General features: G+C 47.8%; 1 protein-coding gene across 9 annotated transcripts in view; it reads left to right on the top strand.

Annotated features, from left to right (window-relative positions):
* Nucleotides 1-11,991, top strand: part of PPP1R12B (protein phosphatase 1 regulatory subunit 12B) — a 173,387-nt gene extending 161,396 nt beyond the window's left edge. For 8 of the 9 annotated variants that reach the window (XM_037885321.2, XM_037885319.2, XM_043533339.1 and 5 more), the window contains one exon: nucleotides 5,263-11,991. In XM_037885321.2, the coding sequence (XP_037741249.1) occupies nucleotides 5,263-5,349 (87 nt within the window). In that variant the 3' untranslated portion in view covers nucleotides 5,350-11,991. Of the gene's footprint in view, nucleotides 1-547; nucleotides 1,041-5,262 lie in introns of those variants that run through there. The other variant, XM_037885325.2, reaches the window with a different exon arrangement.
* Nucleotides 11,992-21,409: the final 9,418 nt, after the last annotated feature.

Genomic DNA, 21,409 nt, shown 5'->3' with positions numbered 1-21,409 from the left:
TAGGACAGTAGAGGTAGCGTGTGTTGCAATCTGTATTTTTAAGATTCCTCTACGCAGCTCTACTACAAGAACCCGCTTCACTACACAAAGCTGCTTTTGTTTGGGCAGGAGGTCACGTGCAGAGGAAGAATTCGAGATTCTTAGTTGCCCCGGAGCTGCTTTCAAAACCATGGTCCCTGTGGCCAATTGATTGAGCCATTGATGTCAAACTCTCTTGTAAGGAAAGTTCAGGTACTGTGTCCAGGGTTACCATGTGTGGCTTTCAAGGACAGTAAGATGGAACACAGCCTACAAGAGAACTCTGCCATTCTTAATAAAACAGCTGTTTGAGTGGGTTTAGCCTGTAGCAGAATGAATGGTGCCTGAGGCTTCCTTTCTAATACTTCAATGTGTTGTCCAGCGTCTTGTGTGCTTTCACATCTCTCCACTTCACTCACATTGCTGTTCTTTTTTTTTAGTGCTTGTGAACTAAATTCACTCTTGTGGCCTCTTATATCCTTGGTCTGTTTTGTCTGTCTTTCTGTCCACTCTGTCTCACTCTCTGCAGAACCTCCATCAGCTCAAACAGATTCACGCCCTGAGGCAGATGAATGAGCAGCTGTTGGCCGAAAACAGGGCCTTGACCCGGGTCATAGCCAGGCTCTCAGCATCCACCGAGCCCCCAGAATCAGAAGAGCTATAGCTTCTTCTCCTCCAGTTCACCTCGCCTCCTTCCTCTATTCCAGGCAGGTCTTTACTGTTGTTGTCTGAACTGTCCCTTGCCCCTTTTAACTCTTCATGAAGGTGTTTGGTAAGCCTGTGGCTCAAAACACAGCATGTGGCAAAGGATTCCCCCCACCCCCTCTTAAAAAAACCCAACCTTCCAGCATGACATAGTTCTGTGTTTGAACCCAAGGTTTTAGAGTACACTGCATTTGGCTTCTCTGCTCTTTGCCCCACTTTGGAGATGCCGGCCTTATCGCTTTTGCAAATCACTCATACTCCAGGGATGAGGTTTCCATGTGTGGGCTTGGGATTGGAGAGCATAGTCTTGTGTAAATGGAAAACTTAACACCCAACCCCACCCCCCACTCTTTCTCAAAAACTGCTCAGCAAAGGACACAGTAGGGGCTGGAATGGATAACAAACTGCTACTCAAAACCGGAATATTTGTCCTCATGCTCTCCTGGGACTCTTCATGCTGATAAATGGACGTTTTCTAAATTCCAGTGAGTTTGCCAGCACTGTCCATTATATCTTAAAGTGGGAGTATTTATTGCAGCGTGTAATTGATCATACCAGGTATTATGAGTTGTTATTTCACCTTGGTATAGCTGTATCAGAAGTCAGTAGCTAGCAACTAATACTCACTGCCTGTGACACCAGGATTGTCTCAAGTCAGAGTTAACATCCTCCTGGGGAGATTGTGAATAAGCATTACACGTCTTAAATGAGAGAGCTGTTAATAAAAGTCTGGCACTTAGCAGTTGAAAGCTGTGTTCTTTTTAACTTTACTTGTATAAGGAAACAGTTTGTCCCCCTCTGTGTTTTGAAAGGCACGCTTTGACTGGGACTTTAATGCAGCATTTACAATATCCCCCAAGCAATCTGTTTAAAGGTTAACATGAGCAGGTAGGAGGCATGCAAGATGCATTTGCTTTTTTCACAATTGTTAAATTTACTGCAGAGCAATTACTGTTAGAAAGCCCCAAAGTTGTCTGTTTTGATCAGCTTTCCTCATCACATGCCAGGCAGTTAGGTCTCTTCTGTCTTGCTTTTTCTTGCTCAGTGTTAAAATTAAGAGAACTAAAAATGTAAATCCTAACTGTCCCCTTCAAGCCCCTGTCAGTCTTGTGTCAGGTTAGTTCAGAGGTACATGGGCACACTCAGATATAACTAGGGAGGTAATGTGTTCCAGCCCTTGGAGCTAGGAGACTTATCCGTATTAGAAATAAGGTACAAATCTTTAACAGTGTGGGTGATTAATCATCGGGAGAAACTACCAAGGGAAGGGGTGGAGTCCCCATCTCTTGAGATCTACACTGGATGTCTTTCTGGAAGATGCATTTCAGCTAAACCAAAGTTTAGGCTCGGTACAAGCGGCGTACCTGGGCAAAATTCTCTGGCCTGCGTAACAGGATGACTAGATGATCTAGTGGTCCCTTCCTGGCTCTGCCACTCATTTATCACCTTAAACGGGGAACCGAGCCTCAGTTTCCCATCTGGAAAATGAAGAAAATGATGCTTACCCTCCTTTCTAAAGTACCTTGATCAACGAACGAAAACTGACAAGTATTTTCATCCCCATTAACCACTCCATATGCCAGGAAGACGGTGCCATTTCTCAAAGGGTTTTATTTAATCCCCATCCCTTCGAAAGGTCCCCATCATTTTCTCTTTCCAGTCACACCCTCACTTGTACCTGACGTGTGACAGATAAGGGAAGTGCATATGCAATACTTCAACACGTGGGATTCGCTTTACCATCTTGTTACACCAGTCAAACAACGCTGGAAGGGATGGCCTGAGGACTGAATTCCCGCTGCTGTGTTGTTTCCACTCGTTTTGGTATTGTATTGACCATAAAAGTGTTCAGCTGCCTGTCCTAATCGTTGTCAATCTGCTTTGTGTCTAACTTACTTTACAAAACTCCAGTTTCCTTTACAGTGAAACAAATAGGGAACCAGTACATTCAGCAAGTAAGGGTGAGGAGGGGGGGATGGTATTTTAAAAGCTTGGCTTTCTGCAGTCAGGTCTGCTCTACTTTCAGAAGCTCCCTTGGGAGTAGTTGATCTGTGTGCAGGGCTGAACCTTTTTAAAAGTACTTGGTTTATTGTTAAAGTTGCATTCTTACTGGTGCAATAAATCACCAAACCTTGGTGGACCTTGCTTGTAAAACATGGCCAAGGTCCGAGCTCCCTGTAAGCAGTGAAGATTGAGACACTGCTATGTAACCTCTTCACTCCTTTTGGGAACCCATGACAGATTTATCTGTTCCCGAACCAGGAGACACCAACTGGAGGGTCCCTGGCAGCCATTTGGGTTTGTTCAAGACTTCACAATACACCAAACAGAGATGTAGAGAGGACACCAGCTTCTGGGAAGCATTGCTTGTCTGGAAACTGAATCCTGACATGCAAAGAGGAACCAATGTGATTAAACTGCCTAGGTCTGTTGACCCGACAGTTTGTGTATGGCAGTGCTGAGTCTTGCTTGGGCTGCCGATTGAGTTGGAAGGCAGGAGAGAAGCACTCAGATAGTAAATGCTTTCCCTGTGTCACATGGTCTCTTGGGACTACAGTGATGTACAGTATTCTCCATCCACCTAACAGTGGCAAATTAGTTGTTTTTTTATTGGTAAAATTGACCTATTGCTTAAATTCCAATAAAAATACTCCAAACAAATGCTTGCCTTTCAAACCAACACACAGCCCACCAGCACAACCGTTCAAAACAAAAGATCACTCGTTAAATCCCCACCCTACCCTTGCAACCCACAACCACATTACGTGCACCTCCTGCCCGCATACAAACCATGCAGCCTTTAACTCGGACAATGTGGCGTGGTTACCTTCTCTTTGGCATGTTGAATGTCATTGTGCAGTGGTAGACGTTTGTGCGGGCAGTGTAGATTTGTAGTTGTTTAAGCATGCTTTGTTGGCTTCACTGTTAATGGAGGGAATTGCTTAAGTGGAAATAGTGTGTAATAGTGTGTTTCACTTTTGGGAGTTGTCTGTTGACAGTGTTAATGGAGGCGATCTAATGAGGAAGTAGGGTGGTTGTTTTTCCAGTAGCTGTTTGTGGTATGAGCTGAGTTTGCATGTAATCTAGGGAATTCTTGGCTCCTTATGGGTGTGCTGGATTGTCCGCACTTGAGCAAAATCAGCCGATTCTTAAAGATTTGTGATTTTGTTTGGGGGACTTCCCAAGGTTTTTAAAGTCCATCTGGACATTGATATTAATTGACATGGATAACTTATCAGTGTTGCCTATTGTTGTCCTTACCCTATCCAGTTTTCAACCGATTGTGGCAACCATGAGTCCAGCTATCCCAGCTTAGTCTATACCAGTGTGATCCATGAGAATTTTTTTGTGGCACAGCTTAGTGTAGACAAGACTAATCTTGTTGGATGTAAACTGCCCTGTCCTCTATCTGGAATTTCTGATTTGGCCATTTAAAGTTGACCTGCAAGGGAAAAAATGGGTTTGTGCCTCTTTCAGCTTTGTGTGGTGGTACCTGGAAGGCTTTGAACAAACATACTGTTTACCCTGGAGGACTGGTGCACTGACATCCCAAGAGGGGAAAGGAAGAGCCTGCCACTGTTTTGATTTTTAACACCTGTGAACTGAAATTACTAATGAACACTGTGCAGGAAGGAAGGATTTGCTCAGTCAATGTCTTCCTCACCCCTTCAGGTGCAGTATGAAAGCTTGCAGTACACAGCCCTGAGGTCCTCCAGAAAAGTCAGGGATGACCAGACTTGCGTCTGAGGTTTTTACTAAGGGCTTGTCTACACTTACCCAGCGATCGACGCATCGGCGGTCAATTTAGCAGATCTGGTGAAGACCCGCTAAATCGACCACAGATTGCTCTCCCGTCTATTCCTGTACTCCACCAGATCGAGAACAGTAGGGGGAGTCAACAGGAGAGCATAGTGTGGACACTATTAACATAAACCTTTCCGGTCTCCTTTGTCTATCATAAAGAGGCAAAAACAGGGCATGTACGTAACTTTCTAAAAATACTTCAGGTCACCCTCAAAGTCAGTCTGTCAGTTGTAACTAGCCTTTGGCAATCGATTCACGATCTAATGGTCAAGCTCTAAAATGATTCCCTCATCCTAGCCCTGCTTTTTATCCTGCTGCTTTACCCATTTCATGTAGTGCTGGCGTAACTTTAAGAAAGAATGCTGTCTCTGAGCCTCCCACTCGGCGTCCTTTGGCTCGTCCCTGCATCGTCATTCCAAAGAGCTGCCTCTCTGGCCGCACCTGTTCCCATCTCTCGAAAGGGCTGATCAAAATTGCAGAGGGTTTTGGAAAATCTCATAAATGTGCTGACTGCCCCCAGCAAGCAGCAGATGGGAAGTGTTTGGTACTTGAAGCACTCCATGCTCATCCTCTGTCACTCCAGCTTGAGAAGCATGTGAGCTGAGTCTCCTGAAATTCTGTAATTCAGTGTGTATGTTCCTTTCCACTGGCCGCTGGCTTCCATTAGCCTGGTGAGGCTTTTGTGACTGTAACAATGAGCCGTGTAACCCTTGCCCTGCCTTTGTCTTTGTATAGGTTTTGACAGAGCTGAAGTCAGACAATCAGAGGCTGAAAGATGAAAATGGAGCACTCATCCGTGTCATCAGCAAACTCTCCAAGTAGGAAGTCGGAGGGAAGGAAGGAGGGGGCTTTTGTGCACAAGCTGCCAACCCTGCCACCCAACCCCCAACCACCTCTTGCCCTCCAATCAGAAGTACAGCAAGCCTTTCAGCCGTGGGAACAATGCGCCTCGCACTCCCCCCGTCCCGTCCCCTCATTGTACATTCCCTTAGCACCCCTCTGAATGCATCCCCCGGCCATTTTATTATTTTTAATTTAAGCATGTCGTGGTATCTTGGACATTTTATTCAAGGGGAAAAGAAACATGCGAACTGGGTTTGAGCTGCCAAAACTTCCTGCCACAAACCCAGCCTTGTCCACATTGGACTCCAGTCAGGAGCAGAGAAGCTTCTACTGTAATAAGTGATACAGAAATGACTCTGTCGAAGTGATCCAACGGGTCCAGAACCTTTGTAGCTGGGGGCGGGGGGACATGAGCGGGAGCTGTTACGCTGAGGATGTACGTCAGCTGCCCACTTGGCATTGGGGAGTCCGGTTACAATGTGATGCTGTGAAAGCCACGAGGGCTTGTTTCTGTGACAGACTGTGATGACAGCTGCTTTGCATGGAGACTCTGTTCTCCTATCGTCCCAGTAGCTGACTCTATTTAATGTACGATTTTAAATTGGTTTGCTATCTTCATTTCTGAATCCCAGTTTCAGACCCCCCTCTTTGCCCATGCTTCATTTCTGCAGCCCAGGTGATCGTGGGTCGCTCTGTACTCCTTCCACAGTTGCTATCTCAGTTACTATCCAGGTAATAGCATCTGCTAATTGCATCTGGGCTCTCTCCTCTTGGGGTAAGATTCATCGCTGGTATTGGCCGGGGTCTCTGATGAAGGAGAAACTGAAGCAGCAGAGGTCACCTGCTGCCCTCACGTGCACATGTAACAAATCTGGGTGTGAATATCCAGCAGGGAGGTACGCATGCACAAGTAACTAACCCCCATCTTCTTCCAGTAGCAACAGGATGAGCATTTGTCTGTTAGTGTTACTTACAGGATAGCACCCTGCAAAGTACTCGGAGCAGATGTCTGGTGTGCTCGTTTTCATTTCCAACAAGAGCAAAAACGAATGAAAATACAGGTGTATTTTGAGCTGGCTTTAAAGGGGGTGAGGGTGGCGAGGCTGTATTTGACTACGAAAAGGATAGCCCGGCCTTTGATGGCAAATCCTAAAAAGCTAATACAGCAAGGTTGAGGAACCTTAAGCAATGACCAGTTGCCAGCTGCATGTCATTAGAGGGTGCAACTGTTTTCATTTAACAGCGGCCAGAACGAGCCAGTGTGGGGTGTGTACTGGTAACCAGATCTGTGGGGTAAACTGTTTTGATTGCTGGAAGCTAGCAACAGGATTTGACCTGGATGAAAACCTCAAAGGACTCTCATGTCCTGTGTACTTCGAACAATTTGGAAGTGTTCACTTCCAAGGGCATTAAGAAGGTGACTCCTCCAGATGTTACACACGTCTCTTTCTAGCTTCCAGTGGAAGCCGGGCATTAACTTGTTAACACATCTGCTGAGCTTACTGTTAGAGGACTACTTGTGGTGGGTTCAGGAAGGGACCCTCCTTGTTTAGAGATTCCAGTGCTGGCGCAGATGATGTGAGTCTAGCCACTATGTTGACAGGGACATTATTCTCATCACAGGGTAAAGTCTGGCTCTGTCTTTAGCATCTCAGTTATTGCTTCAGTAGGTGTTGGCCTGAGGCAAAGTTTCTTATCTCCCTTCCACTTTTTGTTTCCAAAACTTTGTTTTGCATCCACCATCCTCTCAGCTGAGCAGGATGACAAGACCCACTTCGGAGCCTCAGTGCTACCCCTCAGTTGGCCAGTGGCATCACTTGTGGGTGACATGAGACACCACTTTTCCTCCCAACGCATTGAGTTGTTGCTACTGCAACACATCTAGTCTGGAGGGGAAGAGATCAAAACCAATAATGGCATCTGGGCCTTCTGCCTGCTACTGTCTCAGAGCCAGGGATCCATTTTATTCCTTCTAGAACTTCACAGCATCAGGAATTAAAATGGGGCAAATGCTTATCTGGTTTAATTCCTCACACCTTTTCCAAGCGCTGCTCTCCTCTTGTAAGCAGTTGTTCTCTGGGGTTTTCCCCATCCCCCTGGAATTTTCATTTCATGGCCCACTTCTTGCTTCAGATTTGGACTGTTAAGTCTAGATGTGACAGGAGCTTGCTCAGTTCCTATGTATATGGAGGTAGAGGTTCACCTGTCAGTGAGCTACTGAGAGCAATGCCTTTCTGCTGGCTGGTATGCTATTACAAGTCTCTCATCAACATGTTTTCCATTGGACAAGAACCACTGTCTGTTTTTTCAGCCCATTCTGCAGTATTCCATTCTGCACTATGAGTTTGCCACTACCTACCTGGACCATTAAAAAGTCTAAATTCAGGGAATCTTTCTTCTTTACTGCACTTGATCCTAACGAAGAATCTGCAATAGGTAATATGGGATGCAAGAGGCATGAATCTCATGTAGTACCATGCGAAGCCGAGACATTTTAAATTAGGTGTCTGTTTAGTACTAGGTTTATCATCCTAATCTCTGTCTAGGTTAGAACTCAGACCACGACCAGCCAGAGCTACGAGCGTTCCATTGTAATACAGTGCTGCTGTACACCAACTCGGTCAGAATGTTTCTTGGGCTCAGTTGACCTTTGCTGACTTAACTGTCCCACTGAGGAGATACGATGCGAGACACGTGGCTTTCTATGCTCAAGGCTGAGTGCACAGAAAGCAGTTTTTAAAAAAAAGTTTCCTATTTTAATCCATAGCATTTGCCAGAGGTCTCCCCTAGAACACACGAGAGCTTTTTCCAAGCAATTGCTTGGGGGTAAACCCGTTTTTATCCAAGAAACTTATCATAACTTGTAGCTGCAATAGCTGAGGGACAGTTTTAATGTGCTTCTTAATTTATATAGCAGGCTTTCCTGATAAATTATTTTCCCATAACAAGCAGAATTCACACCTGTCTTTTTAACTGGCAGTGAAATCTAGAGAAGTGTTTCTTCTAGATAAAAATTGCTCTGTTTTTTTGGCATGCAAGGGTTAGATTTTAGCCAGGTTGTATGCAAAGATGACCTGGCATTGCAGTGACTCCTAGAATTTTCTCTGTCAAATAGAAATTTGGTGAGGAGGAAAACATGGAAGTTTAGATCTGTGTGTTCTACACACACTTGGGAAAGGTGGAAAGTGCAGGGTTTGTGTGAGAATTCTGTTTAAATTGAGAGAGGAGTCCTCTGCCTCTTACAGCTACTTCCCCACCCACAAAAGACTTACATCAAAGCTGAACTTCAGAAATACTCTCGCACCTTTTGAAGTGCTTGCATATCTCTTATAAATCCTTGTGCTGCAAGCTCTATGCAACTCTGCCTTTGACTAGCTGGACCACGGAGGTAACAAAGGACCACAGACATAACCCGAAAGTAGGAAGAAATGTTCTTGAGCATGGACTTGGGTTTGTTTCATTGCTCACAAATTGCAAAACTAGGGTTTATTGAAGTGGGAGCAGGTCTGTTTGTCAAAGGTGAGTTTCGGGTGAAATCAAAGGCTTGCTAAGAGGTGTACCTGAGGTGTTGGAGTTTGCAAAAAAGTGCTCTCCACTTGCATAGGGAATGTAGCTAGTCTTGAAAGCTGCCAACGTGGGACGGATCTGGAGTGATGGGCTGTATTGGCTGGAGATTAAGGTTGGTGTTCATATTTTTGAGTAAATGTGAATGAATTGGAGGTCATTGCATGGGAGTGACCTCTGAGCTATTAAAGGACAATGCATTTTTTAAAAAGAGAACAGAGGCAAAGCTGAGTCTGTATAGGATAGGTGTATTGTCAGCGTGGCTTCAGTTCTGTTACACCGTAGGACTGGAGATTTTATCTAATGGATATTGATGTGCAACAGTAGTGACAGCAGCTCTCTGTACCAGTATTGATCTGCTGTGCGTTGACGTAGTGAATTGATTAGTCTAGAGAGCAGGCCAAATGTGCCTCAGCCAATCAGAGAGCAACTTATCTGCAGTGGTGCAGGTTTTTATAAGCATACTGCACTCTTACGAATAAGGTGGTTTCAGACTGGTTAAGGGTTTTTGTATCTTTTTAGTTTTGATCAGTGAATAAGTCGGCCATACAGAAATCGGATTGGCTGGCACAGTCTCCGGGTAATTTTACAGCGCTTCCATTTCATCACAAAGTGCTGTGGATAGTACCCAGTTGGTTTGGGCTTTCACCAGCCAGTACAGGTCTTTCTCCCTTACCGCTGTCAGTCATGATAAGACGCTGGAGCATGACCAATAATCAATCAGTTGACAAAGTGCATGTGACACAGGTATTGTACTACTCTCTTTGAATTGTGAAGTGTCTGTTGGTGAAAGGTCTGTTCAGTCCCAACTTTGTTTGGAAGGACCTGATTTAAAGGCGTCAGGATTATGTCCATTGTGGAAATGTGTCTCAGAATGAAGAGTCTGCTAATCTGGGCTAGTGACTGTTGTGCTCGAGTCTAGCTGGTGGGAAGCAAGTTAGGTTGTTTTCAAAGCCATTCTGTACAAAGCTTGTCAATCCATAACACATCTCAGCCCCCTGCAGGGGAAAGGACGTTCCAACCCTGATTCTACCCATCATTCTTGGGGATGAGCGAGCTGGTAAGAACTTCACCATGTTTGCACGGGATAGGTTGAAGAAATCTTGCCATTGCTAATAGAGGACATTCTCCTTGCTGACTGCAATATCTAGGGCTAATCTCCAGCACCTGATAACCTAGCCTTCATCTCTGAGGGCCTTTCTTGGGTTTGTCTGATTCGTCCATCGGCTAGGTAGAGCCTCTAACTTCCAAGGGTAACGGAGTCTCAGGCCACGCTTTGAAATGCTGGTCATATTATACATATGCTTTAAAGTTTCCACTTCTTTCTTCTTTCCTGTCCTCCTCCACCAAATGCCAAAGGCCATCGCTCCTATTGCTTTTTCTAGGCTATTGCATTGCTGATCTGTTCAAGGTGCTTAAATGTTATCTCCTTCTTTCTGGCTCTGAAGGGACAGCCCGAAAAATTCCGAGTGACCTCGCTGGGATAAATCAAGTGCAGATGTGCACTGAGCCAGCAAAGGGGCTGTCCTTACCACGATTGGGTGTTGAAAACAAATCTAGGTCTGGGATCTTTGTGGTGCTGAGCAGAATTCAGAGGTGGTCCACAAAATATGGCTGTGTGGAAAAGGTGTGTGTTCTCAACCATACCGGCCTTCCTTAATTCAGAGCCACCAGCATCGGTGTTTAGGGTTGCTTAGTTTCTTATCTTTGGCAATAACTTACTGAAGAAATGCTCCCTTTTGCTAGCTGGTGATCAGGTCGTTTGATGCATCGGGGAGTTCTCTTGCATAGACTTGTCCAGAGCCCATTTCAGAGGGAGGAAGAGTTGTCTTGCCCCCAGTCTGAGGTTCACTTGCAATTGTTCCGGGGTAAAAGGATCTGGTAGAGACTGATCAGCTCGTAAATGCAGGCTGTGGAAGGCCTCTGTCTGCCTGCTGTTGCTGTTAACAGGCTGATAAGCCATACTAGACTGCAGGAAGGCGAAGAGAATGAAGACTGTCTGAGCTTTGCAGCTGTCATTGGTGGGAGGAATCTCTGAAGCTGGAATTCTTGTCTGACCCTTCCAAATCGACTCTGGCTGTATTCATGATCCTTTGTTTTGCAGTAGGTTCCCTTTTTCCATACTTCCATCTTGGTTATGCCCTTTCCCACTGGACTGTTACCATCCGGAAGCACAGAGCAGCTCCTGAAGCATTCCTGGAGCCAGGCGTTTGGAATCAGTATTTCTCCTCGACTCTCTCTGCTTTCGCTGCCCTCTGCAAAGACGGATTGATGTGGGAGCTGAAGTGGGTTCTAGCTTAGAAAGTAAAATGGCCTTTTAAAAAAAAAAAAAGGAATTGAAATAGGGTTGGAAAAAATCCACAGTGCTAATTTCCTGAATGACTGCTTAGCTCACTGAAGTGTTTGTAGTTAGACCTATCTTTGAGGTACTGTGGAGTCTCCAGCCCCTGGGAGCATCCCATGAGCAGTTCACAGAAAGCTGCGCCTGAAATTCAGACCAGATTTAGGGTTGATTCTTCTTCCTCCTTCAGTCTCTTTCCCCTAAAGGCCAATCCCCTAATCCTGCCTGGGGTGAGAATTGGTTACTTGATTGATGTGGTTTTTTAAATAGTTCCCTGGGCAATGCTCTGGCTGCAGCAGGGCAAAACACCTGGTGAGCTTCGTTTTCCTGAGCATATCCTGTCGAGGAAGCCAGGCGTTTGCCAGGGAGTATGCTCGCTCCTCGAACGCTAACCCTTGGAAGAGATGAATTGACTGTGGTGTTGGTGCGTCACCTTTCCAAGCAGTGAGTGTGCTGTACTTACCTTTCGTAAGGAGAGTGTTACAGCTCGTTGTAAATACACTACTTGGAGAAAGCTTATGAAATGGTGGGGAAGAATGTATTTTTATGCAACTTTGAGTGGCCTTTCAAACCCTGAGACGAATGATTTGTTTTACTGGTGGTTGTTATATAGTATTATGTGTTTGAAAGTTTGGGAATAATATTCACAGCTATATGATGCTTGTAAACACAACAGTATTTATAAATGGATAAAATAAAACAGTGTTTTAACTTTTGCCTCTCAGTCTGTCTAGCAGGGTGTGGAATGGTGACTATGGATGCATACAGACCTGATGATTCCCCCCACAATCAATGAGACACAGGGTAGGGCAGACTTGGGATGGGTCTTTCCCTTCTGCTGAGCCTCTTACATTAAAGATGAAGTTAAAAGTACAGAAAACGTTCTGTCCCCTTTATCACTCTCGTGTATCTCAAAGGCTTACCAGAAATTTCCTTCTGGTTTTGTTTTTTTGCATTAGAAATACCTGGTCCTGATTCACTTGAGGGCAGGACAAACTTCAGTTCTGGCTTCAGCCCATTGTTACCTCCCTGGGGAAGACTGATTCATTTTTTGCTGTTTAATTTGATCTGGGGCAACTGACCAGTTTGTCCGTGTGTTTATAAAAAGGCTTCCAGAGCATTATATCGGGAGCACAGTTATTCTCGTTCAGTAACATTCTACTAACGAACAGTCGGGTCCAGTTCCCCAGCAAAAAGAGGGGAGTGAGATCACCGTCATTTTGATTTTTCTGTCGTTAAACAAAGCCCAACTTCTTACAACCAAAGGCCCTTAGAAACTCCCTCCATCCATAAAGTAGTAGCAAAGAGCACTAGTTCACCTTTAACAGTAAGATATGCGTTTGAGCTATGCACCATAAGCAGCTTCAAGGACAACCTCTGCAAAGCAGCTGCTCAGACCCTGCATACAAGGTGGTAAGAAGAGTGAGTAATGCCCGAGTTTGGGGGAGGGGGGAGGAGGAAATAGACCTGGAAAAGGTGGAAACCCATCCCTTACTTCAGGGGTAAAAGTGGGACTGGGGCCAGGCCTGAATGACAGTACAGCTGTTCTTCAGTGGGGAGAGGACAGACTTAGGAACACATACAAGGGAGTGAAATTGCAGCCGTCAGTTATTGACTGTGGAATCAGGTGGAGCAATGAAGCTTAAGGGGAACATGCAGCAGTTCCCAGAGGTGTCCCATCTTTGCATCAGCTCATGGCAGTTTGCACCCTGCACTAGGATGTTCATTAGCACGAGGAAATGGGCCACTAGCCAAGCTTTATGGGCCTGTCCCTTTTAAATACACCTCCTGCCTTCCTCCCCACCCAGCCCCCTAGGTCTAGATTAGACCATGACTACGTATCAGCGTAACAAGCATTTTCAAACCCAGGTTCCTAAAAATCCACGGGGAGGGACCTTAATAAAAGCAGCCTGTTTCTCAGAAGTGCTGAGTGCCTGCGGCTCCCATTGTCTGCAGTGGGATTTGTGGCTGCTTGGCAAATTAGCAAATCAGGCTGCTATTTTTGTGCCCTAAATATGGATTTAGGCACCTGGGTTTGCAAGTGGGGACCAGTAGCATTCAACTCGTATTCGTGCTAAGTGATTCCCAGTTGGTTCCTGGTTTCCATCCCCCTCCTCCTTCCCTGCTAGTTCTTTTCTCCCTCCCTGGAGTGTCTGCATCCCATTTTATTTTGCTTCTATCTCCTCTTCTTGTATCTCCCTTTTCCTTCCCTTCCACTTGCTTTCTCCTGGTTCCTCTTTCCACTGGAAATGTTCCTGTCACTCATGAGGTTGAAGAATTCGTCACAAGGCTGCATATGTTTGGCTTAAGAAGCCAGCATGCTGGTTACCGGCTACTTTTGCTGAGGGTTTTCATACCATGAGGTTACCTCCCTCTTCTGATCCTGAGGTACTGGAGTGAACCCTGCAGTACTGCCGACCCCACATGCTCAAGTCATGAGCCGCAACAATTTGAGATTAAAAATAAATAATTCTTCAGTGTCTATTTACCTTCTGTTTTCGGAACCTTTAAGGCACCCTGTTTTCAAGCCTTTCTGTCCATGAAGGCTAGAAACAAAAGCTGAGCTGCTTGTGTGATCACAAGACTCCAGAAGCTTGGGCTTTAAAACCACAAATATCATGATAAACCTGCAAGAGTTGGCAATGGTGTCCGCACACAGAGGTACTGCTGGGCCTGGGATCTCCCCCTGGCCTGGAGAGCTCTGTGGCTACGTCTACGCTGCAGCCTGTCCAGCGTAGACCTCAGCACAGGGTGTCCAGCCTTGTCCAGGGTACGTCATAGCTGGGTAGCTAGCCCATCTGAAGTGCATTTGGCTTTGCTGCTGTTGGTATCTGAGATGGTAAGACTACAGCTAGCTGAGAGATGAACGTGCTGCGGTCACACTCACATTGCGGTGTTGGCAGCTGCGTGAAGTACTCGGAAGGAAACCAGAGAAGCTTGACTTGGGATGTTGGTGGTGTGGTGTGAAATATCGTGAAGAAACCTGCACTTTTTCACAGGCAAAAATAAAACTATTAAGTGATTTACTCTGATTGGCCCAGTTACTGGCAAAACCCATCAACATCAGTGTGTGATGTCTCTTCAGATGGTCACTGTCCATATGTGAAAAGTGCTATTTGTGAGACAAGGTGGGTGAAGTATTCTCTTATTGGACCCATTTCTGCTGGTGAGAGAGACAAGCTTTCCAGCTACACAGAGCTCTTCTCCGGGGCCAGGAGAGAAACTCCGAGCGTTACAGCTCAATACAACATGGAACAGACACTGACTGCATTTAGGCTCCTACCTAGATAGTGAGCGGTCAGGTCCCCTTGACTTCACTACCACTCTGTGAAGCCATTAGCAGCTGCGGGTGCTTGGCATTTCTAAAGATCCGGCTGCTTCTACTTAGCTGCCTAAATATGGAAGTCTGAATTAAGGTACCTAAATGCAGAAATGTTGGCCTCTGCCCAAGAGCGAGGGTGAGGTATAAGTGAAGGCCCTTTATTCCTTAGTAAGGTGAAAGGGGTAATCCCAACACAGCAACGGCTGTCGACCGTCATCCTCCCTCCTGTTAATCAAGACGAGAAACACTGATGCCGTTGCCACGGGCTGAGCTTCAGCAGATCATGCGGGACCGAAGTGACGTGGGGCTCGGGCTGCTCCTTCAGGTGTTCTCTCTTGCTTTCATCTTCATATGCCTCACTTGGAAGGAGAGTAAAGGTATCCTGTGCCGGCCCTTGGGCAGCGACGCACCTGATGAATCATGATTTGGATCAAGCTGTGTCTGGTATTTTCCCTAAAAGCTGAGCCACATCTTGGGTGAGAAAAGGGAGGGAGAAAATGCCTATGGGGATGAGTTGCTGCTGATGGGTTTCCTTGATGGGTTAAAGCAATCATTGATCTGTAAAACGCATTGCAGTCGGGTACCAGTGCATCTGCAGCATCCACTCAGCGCAGTGAACCTCTAGAGTAACTCCCCACGTGGCTTCTGTCTTTCTATTAAGGGTTTTGCTTTTTTAAAATTCTGATAAAACCCAACTGAATCATAGAATCATAGAATATCAGGGTTGGAAGGGACCCCAGGAGGTCATCTAGTCCCACCCCCTGCTCAAAGCAGGACCAATCCCCAACTAAATCATCCCAGCCAGGGCTTTGTCAAGCCTGACTTTAAAAATATCTAACGAAGGAGATTCCACACCTCCCTAGGTAACGCATTCCAGTGTTTCACCACCCTCCTAGTGAAAAAGTTTTTCCTAATATCCAACCTAAACCTCTCCCACTGAAACTTGAGACCATTACTTGTCGTTCTGTCCTCTGCTACCACTGAGAACAGTCCAGATCCATCCTCTTTGGAACCCCCTTTCAGGTACTTGAAAGCAGCTATCAAATCCCCCCTCATTCTTCTCTTCCGTAGACTAATCATCCCCAGTTCCCTCAGCCTCTCCTCATAACTCATGTGTTCCAGTCCCCTCATTATTTTTGTAGCCCTCCACTGGACTCTTTCCAATTTTTCCACATCGTTCTTGTAGTGTGGGGCCCAAAACTGGACACAGTACTCCAGATGAGGCCTCAGCAATGTCGAATAGAGGGGAATGATCACGTCCCTCCATCTGCTGGCAATGCCCCTACGTATACATCCCAAAATGCCATTGGCCTTCTTGGCAACAAGGACACACTGTTGACTCATATCCAGCTTCTCGTCCACTGTAACCCCTAGGTCCTTTTCTGCCGAACTGCTGCCGAGCCATTCGGTCCCTAGTCTGTCGCGGTGCATGGGATTCTTCCGTCCTAAGTGCAGGACTCTGCACTTGTCCTTGTTGAACCTCATCAGATTTCTTTTGGCCCAATCCTCTAATTTGTCTAGGGCCCTCTGTATCCTATCCCTACCCTCCAGCGTATCTACCTCTCCTCCCAGGTTAGTGTCATCTGCAAACTTGTGGAGGGTGCAATCCACACCATCCTCCAGATCATTTATGAAGATATTGAACAAAACTGGCCCCAGGACCGACCCTTGGGGCACTCCACCTGATACTGGCTGCCAGTTAGACATGGAGCCATTGATCACTACCCGTTGAGCCCGACAATCTAGCCAGCTTTCTATCCACCTTATAGTCCATTCATCCAGCCCATACTTCTTTAACTTGCTGGCAAGAATACTGTAGGAGACCGTGTCAAAAGCTTTGCTAAAGTCAAGGAACAACACGTCCACCGCTTTCCCCTCATCCACAGAGTCAGTTATCTCGTCATAGAAGGCAATTAGATTAGTCAGGCATGACTTGCCCTTGGTGAATCCATGCTGACTGTTCCTGATCACTTTCCTCTCCTCTAAGTGCTTCAGAATTGTTTCCTTGAGGAGCTGCTCCATGATATTTCCAGGGACTGAGGTGAGGCTGACTGGCCTGTAGTTCCCAGGATCCTCCTTCTTTTTTTTGAGCTCAGGTCCTTCCTGTGGTGCATGCTGCACACGTGAGATAGTCCCTGCCCCCAGAGAATCTACACTCTCAAGAGAAGACAGGCCCAAGGTAGCAGAGACGAATTATCCTTGTGCTGAGGATAATGGGAAGTTCATGACCACCAGGTGCACGACTATGGAAACACCATGCACAGAAATAGAGACGTCAGCCCCCTTGGTTGGACCCACAGTGTCCAACTTTTCCATTTTTAGCATTAATAAATGGGAGCAGCTTGGCTGGTGTGAACTGACCCCTGCTGCTTGCTACCTGCGCTCAGTGCCTGAAAGTCTCATCCTGCAGCTACAAAACAACGGTTCAAAGCGTAGCAACACATAGTGCGAAGTTAGCTATCACGAATGGCTGCCTGCACTGGCTCTGTCACTGCGCATTGCCAATCTCCCCTTCAGGCCAGGGCTTTCTAGTGACCTTTCCGAGAAGTGTTCAGCCTTGGTGCAGAAATTTCAAGCCATTGGATAGTGTCTAAATATAGACACTACAGCTGCCTTTAAAAACAGTGGCCGTGATCTGATTCTTCTCTTGCAATCGCTGGGGCTTGGGGCTCCATTGTGCTGTGTACCCCCCCAGCCAATCCCTGCCCCAGACACAGTGCCGTTTAACAGCGCGGATGTGTATTTTGAAGGAAGTGTGCAAAACTGGCCTTGGGCTTTGCAGTAGCCCAGTGAGCACTGACAGTCTAGAGTTGTAGACGGGTTACCCGTCACCACGGGATCTGAACATGCTTTGGGCATCCGGGGATGCTCTACCGAGGAAGGGAGCAGAAAGCCCAGGATTTGCTTTCAAAAAACAAAATCCACATGAAATGTGACCGTTTACATTTAGGAAATGCACAAAGCAAAACCCACCCCAAATATCCAGCAGCCCCGGGAGCGGTTCCATAATGGGCAGCATGGCTAGACTGAGTCATTCTGAGCCCCGACAGCTCCAGCTGCAGTCAGGTGCAATCACTACCTGTTTCTATTCCTTGAATCCGGTTCTTACAAGCCCCTGGAAACTGGCAGCTGAGGAAATGACTAACAATCTTTGACTCTCCTGTAACCATCCCGCTGGGGGGCAGAAAAAGCAACTGCACCACAAACCCTGATCTCCCCTCATCCTTCTTGCAAGGTAACTTTGGGTGCTGAGCCTTGCGCTGCAGTGTCAATGGCAGGGGCCTGATCGTCCCACCAAGTCCGATGTTTTTCTGTAACGAGGCCCCTTTCCTGCGTGGCGTGTGACTATGCTGGAATCTGGCTTTGGGGGCTGGTGCTTGGTGTAGGATAGTTTACCCCCTACCAGGCTGGGGCTGTTGGGATCTCTCCTTTTATGCTCGGACTGCTTGGTGTGATATCGTTAACATCTCCCCACTTGGCGCAGCTGCTCTCCCTGTTCTAGGAGGCTCGTTAACACCAACGTTCTAAGATGACAACGTTTCATGACCATGCGAGCAAAGCTACTCAATGCACTGGTTTGTGCCAAGCCTCCCTTGGCTAGTCGGGGAGGGGCCTGGAAATTCAGCCCCTTAGCACATGCTATGCCTGGACATACCTAGGAGGGGCCACTTGCTACTTGGGTGACCCTGCTATGGTTAGTATAGCAGTCGCATCTGGATCCACGTTACGCTGTCCTAAGGAGGCCTGAGCTAAATCTGAGTCCAGCATCTTCACTCAAAGTAGCCCAGAGAGAGACTTCACCAGACTTCAGCCATTCAGGCTGAAATGTCCCTGTCAGGTGCCTTTCTCAGCTGAAACTTTAAAAAAATAAAATAAAAAAATTCAGCCTAAAACAGTTTCCAAGAACAAGGGTCTCAAATGAGACGAAGGAAAAATGCTGGTTTTGCCCAGGTGTTTCCAGAACCAAACCAGGTCTCATGGAGAAGTTCTAGCACTTCCGTGCTTGGGAACAGGAACTTAGTAATTGATGTTGTGGTTTGCCCTCGTGACAGGGATGGGCCTTGTGCTCTCACCATGAAAATTTGACCAAGATCGAAGACTCCAAATGGTCTTTCTCACGTGCTCAGAGACTTGTCCAGAGAATTTCTCTGACAAACTGAAGATTCCACCGGCAGTGAGCGAGCTCCAGGGGCATCCTTACTTCTGCTACTCCCAAAATTTTGCGCACTTGACTTAGCAGCCTTGCTGTTCTCCTGAGGTCGTTTATTTGTGTGTTGTCTGTAATTAAAGTGAGGAACCGCCATGGGAAGCCCACTAGCAGCCAGGTTCTTGTGGGTCGTGTCCGAAAGCTGAGCTACGTGAGCTACAGTGAACAATCTCCCCGGGACAGCAGGCCTGGTGCTGCCTCATGGCAGCGATCTCTGGAATGAATTCCATTCCCGGTGGGGGCCGTACACAAACGTTGTCTCAGCTCCACCACTTGCACAGGCAGGAATTCCTACCGCTGCGCTACGCCTGCCTGGATCACGAGCTCCATGCGGTGAGTTTATGAGCTTGGTTCTCGCAGCGGTGCAGCCAAGTGGCAGAAACCCCGTTGCAGGCAATAAAGGGGCCTCGTGTTCTCCTTTTCTCTAGTTCTTGCTTTTCCCTCTTTGAATTCAGAATTCTCGGTGGTTGTCTCTCTCCCTGACAGAGGGAGGGTTAATGGGAAGGGAGCGTTTTCCGGGGAGAGCAGCTAAGCAGAGTAGCATGCGCTGTATTACATCATGGAAGGAAAGCAGCAGATACGTGGGTGGGAAGAGAAATCCTGCCTGGAAACCTCCTGCAGTTAGTGGAGTGAGAGGGGAAGCTCTGATTCAGGGAAGACGTTGGAACCATGCTCACCCTCTGCCTGTTTCTCTGCTCTAGGGCTTCTGCCTGGAGCTGCCGTGGCCACAGCGAATGCCCCAGTCCCTCCATCAGGGCTATGAGACACTCCATTTCGCACATTCACTTGCACCCTGAGCTAAGGTCCTGGGCTGCTCCCTTGCCCCATTGACCCTTTATTGGCTCTAGACTGGCTCTAGGCTGCCCATTATGCGATAGCGACCGTTCTCTGAGGGTCTGTTTGGGCCCCTGGGGCTGTGCCGCGGCTCCGTTCGCTGAAGCCTGCGCACTGCAAGACACGGCTCCGGTGCCTGTATCCAAGTCCGAGCTCGCAGGGGCGAACGTGTCGCTGGCTGTCAGTGCAGCTCCCTTGGAAGCTGGGGTATTAAACACTCCAGCGAAGGCTCTTTTCTTCCTCCTCAAGAGTCCCCCGAGTGCCTGCTGCCTTGTCCTTGCTGCATCTATTTGTTTCAAGTTACCAGGTGTGGTGAGAGTTGCGATGCGGTTGCCCCCCATTGCTACATGTGGCCAGCAGGGGCAGCCCCCCCAGCTCCAGCGCTCGGTGCACCTGGAAGAGTTGGTTCAACTTGACTCCTGGCTCTGGGGGCTGCAGTGAAACCAGCCGCGTGTAGACTCCAGCCCCTGGGGATCGTGTGTCCCGCACCATGCCCGGGGGGGGGGGGGGGGCCTGATCTTGCCTGGGGCTGCTGGGTGTTACTGCACTCAAATAAGCAAGTAGCCCGTCACCTTCAGCCCCTGCGTAGCCTCTCTGAGCTAGGCGGAGACCCCCACCCTACACACTGTGGTGGCTATACCTTGCTGTAGCTCTGACTGGCTCCGCAATCACCCTGCCACTGGGCGCGGGGCTGGGGGGGATGTCCAGGCAACCTACTCCCCTTTGGAAGGGCCTGATTTTTCCAACCCCATTACGGCTGCCCAAACAGACAAGATCTCAGGACCCTCATTCTGGGATTTCTCCCATACGCGGAGCCATCTGCGGCCCCAGAGCTGCACCCAGCCAGCCTGGAGTGGAGCCTGGCTTCTGGGGGGCTCTGAATGCAGCAAGTGCCACCTGCTTCACATCTTACTGCAGGGTTTTTTCATAGATCCCAAGGCCTGAAGGGACCACTGTGGGCATCCAGTCGGCCCCCCAGGCCATAGGATTTCCCTGAGTTAATTCCTCTTGGAACTAGAGCAGATCCTTTAGAAAACCATCCAAGCCACCGCAAACTTTAGTAAATTGTTCTGACAGCTCCAAGTTTGTGCTTTATTTCTAGTCTGACCGTGTCTACCTTTTTTTTACTGTTTCTTTCAAACCTCCACCAACCAAACCCAGATCAATCCGTAAAAAGCTCCATGAGCTACTTGTGCATTTGTTACCACCTCTGTGCCCGCTGTCTCGGCCTTGTAAATCCTCAGAAGTGCTGGGGGGGCCCTGGATGTGACATGGGACGCAGGACACACCTGCTCCTAATATTTTTGTCTGGTGTTTACTGGCTGTCAATTTCATTGCCACGCCCAAGAGCTGGGGGAAGGGGGGTGTGGAGACGCAGCCCTTCAGCAGGGGCCTGTGCAACCTGGGTTTGAGCCTGTTCTCTCCTCCAGCCCCCCTTCAGCTCTTTGATTCTCACCTCCTTCCTGCTTTCTCGCTCCAGTGCTAGGACAACCACCCTGGAGCAATAGGGCCCGTGAGAAGCATCTTGCAAGGAATCCTAAGAGCCCCAGCAAGGGGGGGGGGGATTTGCATTCCCCCTGGGTTACGCTGCTGTGGGGCCCTGAGCCTTCCCTAGCAACCTCAGGGTTGGGGCAGAGCAGCTCTGTGCCCCCGGCTGCAGGGCTGAGGCTGCTCCTCATTGCTCCAGGTAGGAACAGCCCTGGGGGCGGCCGCTCGCCCTCGGCGGCACCCAGGGCCTAGAGGCGCTAACATACCAGGGACACCTGGCAGC

This window comes from Chelonia mydas, chromosome 21 (assembly GCF_015237465.2).
Source record: "Chelonia mydas isolate rCheMyd1 chromosome 21, rCheMyd1.pri.v2, whole genome shotgun sequence".
Lineage (NCBI taxonomy): Eukaryota > Metazoa > Chordata > Testudines > Cheloniidae > Chelonia > Chelonia mydas.
This window is presented reverse-complemented; position numbering and strand designations above follow the sequence as displayed.